This window comes from Esox lucius, chromosome 11, assembly GCF_011004845.1.
Source record: "Esox lucius isolate fEsoLuc1 chromosome 11, fEsoLuc1.pri, whole genome shotgun sequence".
NCBI lineage: Eukaryota > Metazoa > Chordata > Actinopteri > Esociformes > Esocidae > Esox > Esox lucius.
In genome coordinates, this window is record NC_047579.1 from 24,173,798 (window position 1) to 24,191,911 (window position 18,114).

At 47.4% G+C, this 18,114-nt stretch overlaps 1 protein-coding gene across 8 annotated transcripts in view; it reads left to right on the forward strand.

Annotated features, from left to right (window-relative positions):
- The window catches only part of LOC105012873 (SUN domain-containing protein 1), a 33,105-nt gene extending 15,353 nt beyond the window's left edge, over positions 1–17,752 (forward strand). For 6 of the 8 annotated variants that reach the window (XM_010873994.3, XM_010873991.4, XM_020051066.2 and 3 more), the window contains 22 exons: positions 926–1,120; positions 1,474–1,670; positions 2,166–2,192; positions 2,454–2,720; positions 3,118–3,252; positions 4,008–4,139; positions 4,697–4,780; positions 5,489–5,605; positions 5,995–6,114; positions 6,392–6,485; positions 6,975–7,033; positions 7,455–7,639; positions 7,773–8,063; positions 8,673–8,765; positions 10,711–10,796; positions 11,201–11,345; positions 11,938–12,240; positions 12,470–12,554; positions 15,151–15,266; positions 15,386–15,553; positions 15,679–15,771; positions 15,906–17,752. In XM_010873994.3, coding sequence (XP_010872296.2) covers positions 999–1,120; positions 1,474–1,670; positions 2,166–2,192; positions 2,454–2,720; positions 3,118–3,252; positions 4,008–4,139; positions 4,697–4,780; positions 5,489–5,605; positions 5,995–6,114; positions 6,392–6,485; positions 6,975–7,033; positions 7,455–7,639; positions 7,773–8,063; positions 8,673–8,765; positions 10,711–10,796; positions 11,201–11,345; positions 11,938–12,240; positions 12,470–12,554; positions 15,151–15,266; positions 15,386–15,553; positions 15,679–15,771; positions 15,906–16,022 — 3,036 coding nt within the window. In that variant the 5' untranslated portion in view covers positions 926–998 and the 3' untranslated portion in view covers positions 16,023–17,752. The remainder of the gene's footprint in view (positions 1–925; positions 1,121–1,473; positions 1,671–2,165; positions 2,193–2,453; positions 2,721–3,117; positions 3,253–4,007; positions 4,140–4,696; positions 4,781–5,488; positions 5,606–5,994; positions 6,115–6,391; positions 6,486–6,974; positions 7,034–7,454; positions 7,640–7,772; positions 8,064–8,672; positions 8,766–10,710; positions 10,797–11,200; positions 11,346–11,937; positions 12,241–12,469; positions 12,555–15,150; positions 15,267–15,385; positions 15,554–15,678; positions 15,772–15,905) is intronic. The other 2 variants (XM_010873992.4, XM_010873993.4) reach the window with 2 other exon arrangements.
- The last annotated feature ends 362 nt before the right edge of the window (positions 17,753–18,114 follow it).

An 18,114-nucleotide genomic window follows, 5' to 3' on the forward strand; every position in this document is an offset into this window, starting at 1 on the left:
GGAAGTGACAACTTGACCCGGCTAGTAACATTTTCATCCCAGTCTGCTGTGTACAAGGAAGACGGCAGGCGAGAGGGCGGTTCCTTTTTCGTGATTGAATGCGGCTCGTTATTTGGTTATTCTTTCATGATGGAATGTTGGCACTGGTCTTAATGCATTTAGTCAGCCGATGGGTGTGGCCCACTAGCAGTGAGTCAGACAGGTTCTGGCTGCTGCTGTAGAAACACTTAAACTTTCGCAATATTTAAAGTTTTTTCTGAATTCCTTCTGCCGACTGGCTCAAACTGGTATGCAGTGTCATGTCTGTTGTACTCCAGAATGGGCCACACTCTCTCTTTCACTTTAACTCTCCATCTCTCTCTCTCTCACACAGTACTCATTGTTCCTCCCTTTTTTATTTTTTTGTTTTTAATGAGTGAGTCATTTCCTGAGAGCCCAGTGAGCCGTTCTAGGAAGCCTTCCTGTGGTTTTATTCTCTCCCCGCTGGGAGGCTTCTGCTCCTCTCTCTCTGTTTTGTGGTTGTTTACAACACAGGTCTGTAGTTCAGTCCAAGTCTGACTCAGGCCAAGGTCTTCTAACGGTCTGTATTGGAGATAACGTATCAGCTTTATTGGTTTAGTATACAGTAAGGTCTGGATGTATTTGGACACTGACACAATTTATATACTTTTGGCTCTGTATGCCACAACAATGGATTTGAAATGAAACAACCAAGATGCAATTGAAGTACAGACTTTCAGCCTTAATTCAAGGTGTTAAACAAAAATGTAATATGAAACTAGGAACTGCAACCATTTACTTGAATATATTTAGGTAAACAGTCAAAACGACAAATCTTGTCAGTGTCCCGTTATTTCCGGACTTAACCATATATGCACAGGACCTCCATTCACCACACCGTGTTCCTTCGTGTCACCCTCCTCAGCTCCAGCTACTCCACCGCCGCCCTCGAGTTTGAGAAGGAGCATCAGATCGCGCCCGTTTTCGACTCTCCCAGGATGTCGCGGCGGAGCCTGCGTCTTCAGACCACCGGCGGCCTCTATGGCAACGACAGCCTGGCCGACATCTCCTCGCAGAACCACGGCTACAGCAGCGGAGTGTCCGGTCGTAGGGAGTCGCGGTAAGACCACACGGGCCAGTTTGTTCACCAAGACACACACACACACCACTTTCTCATACCTACCCATGCTAGGCTGGGTATTTAAACTATGAACACTGTGTTCGTAGTTCTGGGAACAAACACAGAAGTTGTTATAGTCACATCACAAATGACCTCTGTTTGACCCTGGGATCCGTGAGGTCTGGGGGGGGGTCCAGTAGTCTAGGTGCTGCCGCGGCGCGGGTTTGAATCCCACCTGGTGCTCATTCAGAAAATAACACTTCTCTACCTCTCTCCACTTTCCCGTCCAATAAAGCATGAAATGCCTGGAGGAAATGCGTCTAAATGCCGTGTGTTCCTCCCCTGACTTCCAGGACGGTGCGGAGCAGAAAGCAGCAGTCTGCCACCAACTCGCTGTCCCTGTCTCTGATCCAGACGCCACGCAAGACCCTGTCCTTCTCCTCCACCAACACCCCCACCGCGGCCAGCGACGCCTCCCTGCTCTCCTCCACCCTGGACCAGTCTAGCCTCCGCCAGCGAATCGCCACGGCAACCACAGACAGCCACTGGGGTCAGTCCAAGGCCCATCGGGTCAGAAGTTGTGTCTGATTAGGAGGATACATTTAATGCTGCTGTAACAGAAGAGAATGTACCGGAAGCACGTCGCTGTCCACTTTGAGCATGTCTCTGACGCGGTTACCCAACTGGTACCTTTTTAATGGGCTTTAACTCGTTGGATCTTTGACTGGGGCGTTGTGTTGCAAAGCAGATGACATCTGAACTGTGGAGGAAGAGGTTTCCTCTGGGGATCAGGGTGACGTCATCGGCACTATTCTGGTCCCGCACGGGGGACATCGTGTTCCGTAGCCAGCTCCTCTGACCATTGTTGAATTGAAATTACTCGGTCAGACAATAAATCACGCTATGGCTAAAGCATAGACCCTGAGCCAGAGCTAGTATTTCCTGAAGTTGTGTGATTCGGCTCTCCTGCACGTTTTTGTGTGATGTGTGTCTGTGCTCTCCTGCTGGCTTTGAGAATAATTTCACCGTGCTTTATTCCCTCTAGGTTCAGATCAGGATGCCAGTCTAAGAGGTGAGGCTCTTCCCATTCACCTTTTGTGATGACCTTTCAGTAGCTTGTTTTTGATGCAGTCCCAGAACAGTGTGCATGTGTGCGTGTGTGTGCGCGCGTGTATGCGTGTGCGCGCGCACATTAGAGGTGTTACCATTTATCCAGGAAGTAAACACAGTGATGCAATGACGCTAGCTCCGATGCTCCAGTCGGTAACCGTATGAATGGTCTTCTATGAAATGGAAAGGTTGTTTCAGTATGTTTTGTGTGTGTTTCCTTCAGTGACGAGTTCAGAGGAACACCGCTCCATGGGTCTTAATGGCGGCTCCAACTCCAAAGGCTCGCACAGCCACACCATGCTCGCCAACGGTTACATCTGTAAAGACTGTTCCATACACTCGGAGAGGAAAGACGCCCTCACCACGTACTCCTCCTCCTCCATGTTCTCCTCTTCCTCCCAGGCTGCCTCTGCCTTCTCCTCTTCATCCTCAGCGGGGGCCTCGTCCTCCAGTTTGTACTGCGCTGACCGGAGTCGGAGGAACAAGACAGGTGGGAACTACACCGACCGGGAAGTTAACAGACTCATGTTCTTTAGGAAGTACAAGAACTCAAACCTCATGACTAGCATTTTTCTTATAATGTGATCTATAATAAACACGGCTGAGTCATTCTGTCCTCGGAAGAAGGAAAACAGCGAGGCGCCCACTGCTTCCTTACTAGTCACCTCTTTCCTGTCGGAAGTTCGTTAATCAATCAGCCAGTCTTGGGCTCAGTTCCTTTTCGAACCTGGGTAATTCAGGAAGTACACTCAGATTTCATTCATTAACCTTTAATGCTTTTCGATTGGAACTTGGTTTACTTTCTGAATTGACCCAGGCTATTTTTCTGCTCAGGAGAAGCTGTTTTTCCCCCTGGTTAACTAATCTCCTGTCCCGTTTCTGACTAGGTGTCCTGGTGTCATTCTCTAACACGTGTATCCACCACAGCAGACGAGTCCTGGCGCCCGTAATGTCCCTCGTGACACTGCTCTTCCAGAACGTTCTGTGGCTGGGCACGAGGGCCAGGAGCCACACCGGCAAAGGTATAGGACACAGTCACTCCCGGGGCTTGTTCAGCGCGGCACAAAGTTACACATCGCTAAGAGAGAAGTGCATTTCGCAGAACAGATTTGATGCAGAATTGGGCATTGTGTTGAATCGGTTCATTATTTCTGTCTGCGGGGATTTGAAAACACCTCACTGAAAAGCCGTCTGATGTTCCTACAGTCCTTCTCCCTCTTGTTTTTCACTGCCTTTAATTATTGGATTTAATCACAGATGGACTAAAGATGATCATAATACTCTGAGTACTGAAGTGTATCTTTGTTAGGGGCAAATTTATTTTAGATGTCTTTTTAACAAGCTTTTGAACTCCTGCATGTCTTCCCTGTTCCTTTTTCACAGCCCGGTGGTTAGTCAGAAAGGCTCAGTCCTATGGTATTTGACCTTATTGTGTCTCACTGCTCTTTTTTGCTAACCTGCCCGTCTTCTTTAGCCTGCTGTACATCCATCTTTCATCCTCTTTTTCCAGCTTTATATCATATCTAGATCCACTAGATTCCAGTTGCAGACATGGGATGCTAAGCGATAGCCTGGTCTCAGATCTGTATCGCTTCCAAAATAGGCAGTTGAGTTTCGGGGGATTTTGGTCTCAGGTTAAAAAGTTAAAGAATCTGGTGTAACTACGAATGACTGCCGGAGTAGTGGTCTGCATGAAGCCACATACTGATCTGGGGCCAGATCATAGTAGGCCGTCTGACCTGACCCCTAGTGGGTGGTATGGTTCTGTCACTACCAGGTGTCTGGGCGTCCCTCTCCGCCTGGTCCAGACAGGCCGTCACCTCCGGTGCCTCCAGCGTCTCCTGGCTCTTTAAGCAGACCACTCTCCACAGGATGATGGGCTACAAGACCGACAGCTACGAAGGCAAAGGTACCTGACCCACCTGAGGTCGGAGCACACAGGGTCCGTGGTCACCGACCGTCATGGCTGACCGCTCCCCAACTCTTTTCAACTTCTTTTCTAGGACTCTTGCTTCCCGCTGTTCTCGGTTTCCATTGGTCATCCTCTCGACGTTCGCGTTTCCACGTCTGTGACGTCATGGGGGTTTAGATGGGAATGTAAAGAGGGGTGGTTTTCTCTGCTTCTGCCTTGGACGTCCCTGTCTTCAGAGCCTCTCACTTCTGTCTCTGCTCACCAAGCTCTGCACGGAGGCTGAACGCCTGACACACGGTCACGTTCGCTTCCTTCTCGCTGGGCTTCCCCTCATATCTCCCACTTGGTTTTTCACGCCGGTCATCCTCGGGACCCATAAACAAATAGGCTTCTTTCCTCTCTGTGTAGTCACCTTGGTGACATGCAAATGTTCCCTCCCGCCCCGTGTCCGTGTGGTGATCTGGGACGGGTGGCACGTTATTGGCGGTCACTCACCGGCAGGATGATGCGCTTTGGTGTGTAAACGCGGTTATTAATAGTTTGTTGTGTTGCAGCTCACTCCAGTTACTGCGGAAGCATGAATGTGAAAGACGTGGTGACGGGAGATGGACACCAGCACTTTTTTAATGGCTCGCTGTGTAAGTATCCACACACACACACACACACACACTCTAATGTTCTCTAGTTGGCATTGAGCCACTTTGTCCCCCTGATTGTTAATTTTGTGAGACCTATTTCCATGTGACCCTCTAGGGCCAGTGACCAACCGGTCACCTCATATACACGGCTGCTCTAGTTGCTATAGGACCTTTTTTTTTCGGGGGTCTTTTAAGACTCTTTCGATAAGGCTTTGACCCATAAAGATCAGTCCGGTGCATCTCTCTACCGCTATGAATGTGTGAGTCCATTTCACATCACTTAGGAGACTGTTTCAAAGGAAATGGAAAAGATGCATTTTAAGTCCTGAACAATAACAGATGACACATATAACGTCTTGGTTTTCTAGTCAGAGAAAGGAGAATGAAATTGAACAGCATCGAAGAGAGAACAAAGGCCTGTTTGACATGAAATCCAATGCAGAGAGGGAGGAAGCTGGGATTGGAGATGTTACACTGACATGAAGGCATTTCAGTCATTTGTGGTTTTTTATGATTTAGCATTTTTTGAATATTCATTTGTGCTTGTTTTGCTTCTTCGTTTATCTCTGCTTCGGATCGGTTTGGAAGAATCCTCTCGTCCATTATTATAATTTTTCTGTCCTTTCATTTGACATAATCTGCCCATTTTGTGTTGTCTTTGTTTTCTTTTCATCATCGTTTGCCGTCTGTTCTTCATCGGGGCCTCAGGTGACGACTGCAAAGGGAAGCAGCACCTGGAGACCCACACACTGGACCACAGTAACACACAGGGGTCCTGGGTCCGCCGTCATGTGGGCGCTCTGTGGACCCTCATGACACACACAGGTTAACCCCCTTTCTCCTCCTCGGACCTGTACACGTTGTTGGTCATTGGTGTAGGAAAACGACAGTTTCCTATTGTCGTCTGATTCGCTTAGTTTTCTTCCATTTGGCGCTTAATTAATGTGATTATAATATTCGGGGACTTCTGACTGACATCAATGTAGATGATATGCAAACTGTGGGTTGATTCGGGGAAATCCCTGGTTGCTCTGCTGATTGTGGCAGAGGTCAGGCTCCACAGAGCTCAGAACTTTACATCATCGCAAATGCCGTTCATTTTTAGCCACTGACACCAATCGCTTGTTATGGAAAGCTGAAATAATCGATTGCTTTCTCTCAGAAAACAGTAGCGGTCGTGCTTTTTTTCATGTGACTTTTTTTGGCCCTTCCAGGCTCCCGTCTGTTCCAGCCGGGTTACTTTGTGGTGAGGGCAGGACGAGCCCTGGGGACGGCAGTACAGTCGGTGGCTCAGAGACTACTGTCAGTGCTGTGGCTTCTCCTGGCCGCTCCGGGTTGGTTATTATTTTTCTTACCAAACATTTCATTATAGTTTAGCTGGTTATTCAGTGGGTCTGTCTTTCCTATTCATAATTATAATAACGAGGTATTGTATATGAGCCTAGTGCTTTTTTTTTTTTTTTTACACACACGTGAGCCTCCTTTACACTGAAGAAAACTTTTTAATCTAGGGATGACGGTTGACGTTCTTCCAGCGCTTCAGAAGTATGGAGCGCACGTTGACCTTCTCTGAATTAATGACCCTGTGTCTCTCTCTGTGTCTGTCTGTAGGTAAAACCGTCAGAGGGTTGTTTTGGTATCTGGGGACAGGCTGGTACCAGCTGGTGTGTGGCATGTCTCTGTTTAATGTCTTCTTCCTGACCCGGTGAGAGGCTGTTCTGTTATTATGTAGCTCATTTCACCCCAGGTTTTCACCTGTATTAAATCTGCATTGGACTGGGGATGGGATTTGTTTAAGCAAATCTGATGTCTGGGATGTATCCAGATTGAAATTTATAACAGATGTTTCAAATAGTATGTACCTTTCACACAGTTGTAACAGGATCATAATTTAGTATGTTATATTTAGATGTTTAAGAAAGATCTGTCTAGCCAAATTCTTTATTGGACTATGTTTTGGTTGTAATTTGCCATTTCTTCAGGTTGAATCAAAGGATGTGAACAAATCATCAATACATCATTGAATCAACCATTTGAGTCACGATAGAGATGATTGAAATATGTAGTTGTGACTTTTGAATCGACCATTTGAATCACGATTGAGATGATTGAAATAAGTAGTCGTGACTTTTGAATCATGACTTTTGGATCGTGGCGGTCTGTTGAGTCTGGCTCACCATTGTGTCTCCTCCAGGTGCCTGCCCAGACTGCTGAGACTGCTGCTGTTCCTTCTCCTCTTCCTGCTGCCCCTTGGTGAGTAACACCGGGCTCGCTTCATGTAACCTACTTGTCTTTTATACACACACACAAGCACACACATGCTGATCTTTCAGCGGTATAGCCCCAGAGCTGCTAACAAGCACAAGTCCCCAGTGTCGGCTCCAAATCCAGCCCCGGATCCAGGCCAACTGTCTAACTGTGCCCACAATGACAGAACCAACCTATTCTGTGGAGCAGCTTGTTTAGACCCTGGGCACTCGTGATGTTGCACACCACACTGAAGCTAACATGTTACAAGCACTCATATTAATCATAAACAAGCTACAAAAACAAATCCCTCAAGATACAGTATCATTTCAAACGCATCCAAAGAGCTGCTTTGTATCTATTCACATGTCGACACTGACTTTGAAGTCCGCTCCCATCCGTTCATGTCCCGGTTGTCTCCTCTCAGGTTTGTGGTTCTGGGGTCCGTCCAGTTTCCTCGGCTACCTTCCTGTCGTCAACCTGACAGAGTGGCGCTCCAGGCTGGGGTCTCCCTTCGCCCTGTCATCGTCCTCCCTGACCCCTGGCCTGGTCCCCACCCCCGCCTCCCTCCTGGAGAAGACCACCGCCGCCCCCCCCTTCACACAGCCCCAGGTAAGACCAGAGCTCACCCAAAAGGAACTGGGACAATTAGAACATCACTCACATGGTGCGTGTTAATGAAACAAGCTTTGTCTGCTCCCTCGCCTCTTGTCCACCTCCTCTCATTGTCCTTCTTTGCCTCCAGCCGGTCCTCCCCCCGGTGGCCAACGTGGACCCAGAGAGCCTGGAGCGTCTGGAGCGCGTGGAGCGCGGCCTGGCCCTGCTGTGGGAACGGGTGCAGCAGGGGGACCAGAGGCAGGAGCAGCGTCACGGAGACACCCTGGCCCAGTACACACTGCTGAGGGAACAGCTGGACAGCCAGACAGACAGGAGGAGCCTGGGTCTCTGGATCTCTGGCCTGCTGGAGGAGAGGATCACTGTGTTGAGAGGGGAGCTAGAGCAGCAGGGGCAGAAGGATGCCTCACGCAGGGCCCAGGTACTGTCAGGGCCAGGGGTAGGACGGGTGTCAGGGCCGGGGTAGGACGGGTGTCAGGGCCGGGGGTAGGACGGGTGTCAGGGCCGGGGGTAGGACGGGTGTCAGGGCCGGGGGTAGGACGGGTGTCAGGGCCGGGGGTAGGACGGGTGTCAGGGCCGGGGGTAAGGCGGGTGTCAGGGCCGGGGGTAAGGCGGCTGTCAGGGCCGGGGGTAAGGCGGCTGTCAGGGCCGGGGGTGGACGGGTGTCAGGGCCGGGGGTAAGGCGGCTGTCAGGGCCGGGGGTAAGGCGGCTGTCAGGGCCTGGGGTAGGACGGCTGTCAGGGCCGGGGGTAGGACGGCTGTCAGGGCCGGGGGTAGGACGGCTGTCAGGGCCGGGGGTAAGGCGGCTGTCAGGGCCAGGGGTAAGGCGGCTGTCAGGGCCGGGGGTAAGGCGGCTGTCAGGGCCGTGGATGGGTGTGTATTTAGTTAATATGATAGAGTGTACTTTTACAGTATAATACAATGCTATGTCATGTGAGTCAGTCCTGTCAACTCCTCCATTATTTACTGTGAAGTTCCCAACTGTTTTACATCAGCTTTTCCCTGCTCATCCCTCCGTCCTCCTGTTTAGACAGAGGAGCAGCGTGTTCAGCAGCAGCAGAGTCAGGAGACACGGCTAGCTGAGTTAGAAGTGCTACTGAAGCTTCTCGCTACTAAAACTGAGGTACTGTCTACTACAGAGAAATACAAACACCATATATTATTGACTAATAACACACTACCCTACTAAAACTGGGTTTGGACTGGTAAAGAACACTCTGAGGAATACACACAAGCCTACGCATCGCCCCAGGCCCGTTTTAATACCATCCAGGGAAGCACTTTACCAACACTGCTCATCTGATAACACACCACTAGATCCATGCAGGCTAGCAGCTAAGCTAAGAGTTATAATTTCCCAGGCGTATTCCAGACACAACACCCACATATCAAATGTCCCATAGGAATACAATGCTGGAAAATACAGGTTCTGGCAGCTCATGAATACACACGTGTACATCACTTCATTCATTTCACCACACACACCATAACCACACCACACAAACAACTTCTATATATACCGCAACGATGAACAGCAGGAATGCACTGTTGAGTGTGGTATAGGGCTTATACCCTGAAGTGCCTCATTGCTTTTAGAAATTGGTTGCCAATATCATTAGAATATTAAAAAGTGTATATGTATATACACTACCAGTCAAAAGTTTGGACACACTTACCCATTCAATTGACTGCAGTGTGTGTGTGTATATATACACTCACCTAAAGGATTATTAGGAACACCTGTTCATTTTCTCATTAATGCAATTATCTAATCAACCAATCACATGGCAGTTGCTTCAATGCATTTAGGGGTGTGGTCCTGGTCAAGACAATCTCCTGAACTCCAAACTAAATGTCAGAATGGGAAAGAAAGGTGATTTAAGCAATTTTGAGCGTGGCATGGTTGTTGGTGCCAGATGGGCCAAGTATTTCACAATCTGCTCAGTTACTGGGATTTTCACGCACCACCATTTCTAGGGTTTACAAAGAATGGTGTGAAAAGGGAAAAACATCCAGTATGCGGCAGTCCTGTGGGCGAAAATGCCTTGTTGATGCTAGAGGTCAGAGGAGAATGGGCCGACTGATTCAAGCTGATAGAAGAGCAACTTTGACTGAAATAACCACTCGTTACAACCAAGGTATGCAGCAAAGCATTTGTGAAGTCACAATACGCACAACCTTGAGGCGGATGGGCTACAACAGCAGAAGACCCCACCGGGTACCACTCATCTCCACTACAAATAGGAAAAAGAGGCTACAATTTGCACAAGCTCACCAAAATTGGACAGTTGAAGACTGGAAGAATGTTGCCTGGTCTGATGAGTCTCGATTTCTGTTGAGACATTCAGATGGTAGAGTCAGAATTTGGCGTAAACAGAATGAGAACATGAATCCATCATGCCTTGTTACCACTGTGCAGGTTGGTGGTGGTGGTGTAATGGTGTGGGGGATGTTTTCTTGGCACACTTTAGGCCCCTTAGTGCCAATTGGGCATTGTTTAAATGCCACGGCCTACCTGAGCATTGTTTCTGACCATGTCCATCCCTTTATGACCACCATGTACCCATCCTCTGATGGCTACTTCCAGCAGGATAATGCACCATGTCACAAAGCTCAAATCATTTCAAATTGGTTTCTTGAACATGACATTGAGTTCACTGTACTGAAATGGCCCCCACATTCACCAGATCTCAACCCAATAGAGCATCTTTGGGATGTGGTGGAACTGGAGCTTCGTGCCCTGGATGTGCATCCTACAAATCTCCATCAACTGCAAGATGCTATCCTATTAATATGGGCCAACGTTTCTAAAGAATGCTTTCAGCACCTTGTTGAATCAATACAACGTAGAATTAAGGCAGTTCTGAAGGCGAAAGGGGTTCAAACACAGTATTAGTATGGTGTTCCTAATAATCCTTTAGGTGAGTGTATATATATATATATATATATATTTTTTTTTTTTAATTAATTTTATACCTAGGTTACTCGGTTATATCTACAGTGTGTACTATTCAGGATTGGAACCAGACAGTTTATAACACAATACGTATATTGGGGTTGTATTTCAGGAAGTGCACCTGAAACAACAACAGCAACAGCCTGAGGAGAAGAAAACAGGAGGAGCCTCACCAGCACCTGCCCCTGTCTCTGTCAGGTAGGACCGCTGTCACCTGATGACTTCAGTAGATGGTATACCGCAGGACTTTCCTATATTTAGAACCACTTACATGTGAGTCCTTCAACAGACTGAATTATTGTGAGTGTTTATATACTCTCCATTTTAATTGTGAATGGAACTCCTGTAAACATTGTTTTAATGAATCACCGAAATAAGTGTTTTTTGCTTTTACTGTAAAATCACTGTAAATGGTCCACTATTAGATCTAACAGTAAGGTGGATGGGTTTGTCTGTTCAGTTCTGTACCGTATACACAAACGGCATGCTAACAATTATCCTTTCACAGTTGGGGAACAGAGACGCTTTTGATATGCTGAAATATCTCTCTCTTGCTCCTTCCTCTCTCTACCACCCTCCCCTTTTTTCTGCCCCCCCCCCAGTGTGGGTGTGGACCAGGAAGCCCATGATGCTTTGCTGGCCGAGGTGCAGAGGCTGGAGGCAGAGCTGGGCCGTATCAGGGGCGACCTACAGGGGGTGATGGGTTGTAAGGGGAAGTGTGAGCAACTGGACACCATTCAGGAAACGGTAAGAATGACACCATTTCACTTGTTCCTGCAGGTGTTTGTGGGTGTGGAGGGGTTTCAAAGGGATTAAAATTATACTAATATAGATTAAAATCCATGCTACAAGGAACTGACTGAATTATCACAATACCTTAACTATAACAATATAACATTAATGTGCACAATCATCGTGGTACCGACCTGATACCGGATAAGCGGATGAAGATGAGATGAGATGTGCACAATCATGATTTTGTGTATTAACTTTATCACTGCTACTACTATGAATGCTGTAGCTTATTTCACTTCGCACTTCCCCTTTTTCTACAAGGGCCCTATTACTAGGTTATATATATATATATATATAAAAAATGAACGATAAGTGATCCTGATAACTGATTGGCTCATTGTCCCAGAAACCCACATGCTGTAACATAATTGACTGCAGTGGGTTTGCTGAAAGTTAGGCTACAGTAAGTTAGGCTACAGTAAGTCAGGCAGTAAGTTAGGATACAGTAAGTCAGGCAGTAAGTTAGGATACAGTATTCCCTCTGCTTACTGATGGCGTCTCCCTCATTTTATTTCTATCCCCACTCCCTCCCCATCTCTGACAGGTGTCGGCCCAGGTGAGGCAGGAGCTGCGGGCCGCGTTCTACGGCTCTGACCACCAGGGACAGCCAGAGATCCCGGAAGGTCTCCTCCGGTGGCTGTCGTCGCGCTACGTGAGCGGGACCGACCTGCAGGCTCTCCTGGCGTCGCTGGAGCTCAGCATCCTGAGGAACGTGTCGGTGCAGCTGGAAAAGGGCTGGGCGGAGGCCCGGGCGGAGGCCGAGGTCAGAGACTCCGTCGTCACTAAGACCCAGGCTGTTACAGAGAGCGTCCAGCACACCGCCGCCACGGCGGGACTGTCTGAGGAGGTACGCCACACGTTAAGACACTACGACGCTGTGTTTCTAGAACTCTGCTGTCATTCTTCACTTCATGAGAATGTGTTGGATTGGATCATTTGATCATTGGGGTTTTATTGTTAGTGCCACAAGAACTTGCTGTATTTTATTATTAGAAGATAAATGTTAGGACTTTGCAATGACTATCCAGTACACACACACACAGGTCCTAACTGCTCTCCTGACTTTTCTCATCCAGCAAGTGCAGCTGATTGTCCAGAACGCCCTGAAACTCTACTCCCAGGATCGGACTGGCCAAGTGGACTATGCCCTGGAGTCTGGAGGTAAAGCCAGGACTCTTTGTGTATATGAACCGACCGATCCTGTGGGGTAGCCTGCCCCCTAGTGGTCATATGCCAGGAATTAGCCTAGCTGTTAGCCTAGCTTTTATATAACTAAACAGTGGCCAGCACTGAGGCTGTGTTCAGAGAATGGCACGCTTTTCTCTGTTTAGTGCCTAACTGCCAAGGGAATAGAGGGCCAGTTTAGGCTTAAGTTTCAAAAGTAGTGCACTTTAAAGTGAATAGGGTGCCTGGTGACTAATGGAATAGGGTGTTATTTCAGCTTGAATGGTACTGTGTGTGTATATGTTGCTGGAGACTAGCACGCAGACATAACAAGGTTGGCTAGGCCAAGGTGAAGACGTATTGAGGCATTAGAAACCAAAGCAGAGTTGTCTGTTACACCTGTGTCTGGTTCCATAGTCTGTTACACCTGTGTCTGGTTCCATAGTCTGTTACACCTATGTCTGGTTCCATAGTCTGTTACACCTATGTCTGGTTCCATAGTCTGTTACACCTGTGTCTGGTTCCATAGTCTGTTACACCTGTGTCTGGTTCCATAGTCTGTTACACCTGTGTCTGGTTCCATAGTCTGTTACACCTGTGTCTGGTTCCATAGTCTGTTACGCCTGTGTCTGGTTCCATAGTCTGTTACGCCTGTGTCTGGTTCCATAGTCTTTTACGCCTGTGTCTGGTTCCATAGTCTTTTACGCCTGTGTCTGGTTCCATAGTCTGTTACGCCCGTGTCTGGTTCCATAGTCTGTTACGCCCGTGTCTGGTTCCATAGTCTGTTACGCCCGTGTCTGGTTCCATAGTCTGTTACGCCCGTGTCTGGTTCCATAGTCTGTTACGCCCGTGTCTGGTTCCATAGTCTGTTACGCCCGTGTCTGGTTCCATAGTCTGTTACGCCCGTGTCTGGTTCCATAGTCTGTTACGCCCGTGTCTGGTTCCATAGTCTGTTACGCCCGTGTCTGGTTCCATAGTCTGTTACGCCCGTGTCTGGTTCCATAGTCTGTTACGCCCGTGTCTGGTTCCATAGTCTGTTACGCCCGTGTCTGGCTCCATAGTCTGTATTGCCCGTGTCTGGCTCCATAGTCTGTATTGCCCGTGTCTGGCTCCATAGTCTGTATTGCCCGTGTCTGGCTCCATAGTCTGTATTGCCTCGTGTCTGGCTCCATAGTCTGTATTGCCCGTGTCTGGCTCCATAGTCTGTATTGCCCGTGTCTGGCTCCATAGTCTGTATTGCCCGTGTCTGGCTCCATAGTCTGTAGTGCCCGTGTCTGGCTCCATAGTCTGTATTGCCCGTGTCTGGCTCCATAGTCTGTATTGCCCGTGTCTGGCTCCATAGTCTGTATTGCCCGTGTCTGGCTCCATAGTCTGTATTGCCCGTGTCTGGCTCCATAGTCTGTATTGCCCGTGTCTGGCTCCATAGTCTGTATTGCCTCGTGTCTGGCTCCATAGTCTGTATTGCCTCGTGTCTGGCTCCATAGTCTGTATTGCCTCGTGTCTGGCTCCATAGTCTGTATTGCCTCGTGTCTGGCTCCATAGTCTGTATTGCCTCGTGTCTGGCTCCATAGTCTGTATTGCCTCGTGTCTGGCTCCATAGTCTGTATTGCCTCGTGTCTGGCTCCATAGTCTGTATTGCCTCGTGTCTGGCTCCATAGTCTGTATTGCCTCGTGTCTGGCTCCATAGTCTGTATTGCCTCGTGTCTGGCTCCATAGTCTGTATTGCCTCGTGTCTGGCTCCATAGTCTGTATTGCCTCGTGTCTGGCTCCATAGTCTGTATTGCCTCGTGTCTGGCTCCATAGTCTGTATTGCCTCGTGTCTGGCTCCATAGTCTGTATTGCCTCGTGTCTGGCTCCATAGTCTGTATTGCCTCGTGTCTGGCTCCATAGTCTGTATTGCCTCGTGTCTGGCTCCATAGTCTGTATTGCCTCGTGTCTGGCTCCATAGTCTGTATTGCCTCGTGTCTGGCTCCATAGTCTGTATTGCCTCGTGTCTGGCTCCATAGTCTGTATTGCCTCGTGTCTGGCTCCATAGTCTGTATTGCCTCGTGTCTGGCTCCATAGTCTGTATTGCCTCGTGTCTGGCTCCATAGTCTGTATTGCCTCGTGTCTGGCTCCATAGTCTGTATTGCCTCGTGTCTGGCTCCATAGTCTGTATTGCCTCGTGTCTGGCTCCATAGTCTGTATTGCCCGTGTCTGGCTCCATAGTCAGTATTGCCTGTGTCTGGCTCCATAGTTGATTTTTATATATGGGTCCTGTTGTTAGACTAATGGCCTAATGGATTGGACAGGCAGGAGGGTGATCTATTAGATGCACTACATGTCATATTGTGGCCAGATTGAAGGACAAATCTGTGACGCACGTGTCTTTTAAAGTACGTGTGTTTTACTGTATTGTCCGTCCTGGTGGCTTTTCGATCCGATTTTCCCACCACAGACATGTAGTCCAGACATTAGCATCCCTAACTCCCATGTCCGCGTCCTCTATCGATTCGTCATTTAGTGAATGGATTTCCTGGGTCGAAATAGAATGGGGACGATTGGTTTGGAGGGGTGGTTCTGCCCTAACTCTGTCACGTGTCTGTGGGTTCAGGCGGCAGCATCCTGAGCACCCGCTGCTCCGAGACCTACGAGACCAGGACAGCCCTGATGAGCCTGTTCAGCGTGCCCCTCTGGTACTTCTCCCAGTCGCCGCGCGTCGTCATCCAGGTGAGCCCGATGCCTTGCTGATCGGAAGGTTGCCGGTTCGAATCCCGACTGGGCCAGTTGTCATTGTGTCCCCGGGCAAGGCACTTTACTACACGATTCTCCCTCTCTTCCGTTTCCAGCCTGATGTGTATCCGGGGAACTGCTGGGCTTTCAAAGGTTCTCAGGGTTACCTGGTCATCCGTCTTTCTCTGAAGATCCTTCCGACGTCTTTCTGCCTAGAGCACATTCCCAAGGCCCTGTCCCCGACCGGGAATATCACCAGCGCTCCGCGCAACTTCACCGTCTACGTAAGAGACACACAACGTCCGACCGCATCAGCAATTGGTTGAGGAACTAGAGGTGTCGTGCTGTGTGTGGTGTATCTGTGTCCGTCTGCCTACCGCCGGATATAATTGACTCGCGTGCGTTTCAGGGTCTGGACGATGAGCATCAGGAAGAGGGAAAGATGTTGGGTCGATACATCTACCAGGAGGACGGAGACGCTATGCAGAATTTCCCTGTCATGGTAAACTCAAGTGTTTACGTTCTTGTGCACCAGGAAACACACACACACAACACATTGCTCTATCACTTCGTTCTACATACGAGGTCGTACACCGAATTCTTATTCAACACACCATGTCTCTTTCTGTCCTGCAGGAGAAGAATGACAGGGCCTTCCAGATCATCGAGGTGCGGGTTCTGACCAACTGGGGCCACCCCGAGTACACCTGCCTCTACCGCTTCAGAGTCCACGGAGAACCACGCGTCCCATGAAGGCTGTCGGTGCCCGCGTTCACCTGCCACTGTACAGTCTAAATGCACATACATCTCATCCTATATGTATATAATCCAGGAAATATTTTCTAAGTAGAGTGGACTGAGCAAAACCGAAGACATTTTGTTTAATATATACGAGGGACAGAAGTTGGGTTGGGTTTTTGATTTACGGTAGAATGTGTTCCCGAGGGAGATATTATGGGGTGGTTAAACTCTGTGCTGAAAGGATTAAAGAATGAACTGTAATGAAAGTCAGGGAATGTGAAAGAGAAGAGTGGAAGTTGAAGAAGCTCAGTCCCAGTCCCTCCTTAAACCTGCTCTTGCACTGAATCAGCCTCCTCTCTCACTTCCCCATGAGGCATTGACCTCCAGATGGATACGGACCACAAAAAATGTCTGCTTATTTCCTTACAATGTGTTTTTTTGTACTATGTTATTGTCAGTAGAGTTTCTAGAGACCCCTCATGAGGTCTCTTGGGATTTCAGGATCATAGCCACAGAACTCGGCCTAGATCATAGCATTTTTATTGGCTTCTCACAACACTGCATAGGTCTTTCTCATTCACTCAGCCCAAAGGTACTTCCCTCTGCTGCCTCAGTCTAAAGGGCAAGCTAACGGATATTTACATGACAGGAATGCAACTGTTTTCTGTACCTGAAAACCACCATCTAATCATTGTATTAAGTATACACAGCCATCAGTACTAAGCTCTGTTTCATTCCCATGGGAGACATTGTAACACATGTGGACAACATGAATGTGGAGCTACTTACAGGTGCTGAATGTGTTCCTTTGTTTCCCCTTACTGCTATGACCCCTGAGCTGAACAGGACACATTAACGCTAGTTTGACTATAAGAAATAATTTTTGTATGTATAGTTGGCGAAGACAATAAAGGTATGTGGGTGTGGACTTCAGGAAAAATCCTAACTTGAGATACAAGTGCGAATATCATCCTTCTACAGACGCTCATCAGCCTAATTGATTTGATAACCTCCACATTTTTCAGTTTGAGTTGGTGTTTGTATCTCAAGTTAGGATTTAGTCATACCGTTCTGTGAGTCCAGACAGGAGAAAGTCACCATAAGTGAGACTCTGACAGCCAATGGTTTGACTTGCACAGAGAGCCAATCAGGTGGTTTCTTCTTGTGCGTTCATAATAACGTCCTCTTCTAGGGCTTCTATCCCCTTCAGGAATGTAATCTGTATATTTAATTGTTCATCATTATCCTTGGTCTTTTTAAAAATCTTATTTTGTCAGTGTTGATTTTCTGGAGAGAAAAAAGCATACACACCCTGTCATAATTTTAGTAATTCTTTGATATAATTCTTGATGATTATTATTGCCCATTGAACATGTATAATGATTTATTTTTTAAATGTTTTAGTTCAGAGTAATAACTAAGGATGCACTGAGTCCTCTCCATTCGTGGAAAGAAATTAGATGTAGTACCACTACATTTTAATTCTTTGTCTGGATGGGAAAGACTAATGTACAAACAATTATTTCTTCATGCTCCTATTTATTTTTCAAACAATTTGTAATTGCAAGATAGGACTCGTTGCAATGTTTTTTTTTTTTTAAAGCTATTCAGTGCATCTTGGAACCATCTTGGGATAGTGCAGATTTTTTTTGTTGTTTGTTTTAAAATATTTTTTATTTTTGTTTCTGCTGTAATGAGACAGCTGCTTTTGGAATGTATTCCAATAAAGAATTTAATTTTCAGAGCTTTTGATGTGTGTGATATTTTACTGAATAAAGACATGCTTTTTTTAATTTAAATGCTGCATTATTTGGAGTGACATCTGTGGGAATAGTAGTCATTTTAAAAGAGAACAATAAAAGCCTGGTTTCTATAAAATGTATTAGAATAAGATCATAGGGATTTTCTAAACTTGGACATGGTTTTATAAGTAAGCATAAATGTATATTACTATATTCTGCAATTAGCATTGAACGTAATGAAGTGCTATAATTGTGTAATCCAAAATGTACTGTAGTGTACATCATTAATTCAAGCGATTAATGCTTGCAACGTTAGTTAATCTTTGTCCATCTACGGAGTAGATCGGTAGAAACTGATCCTG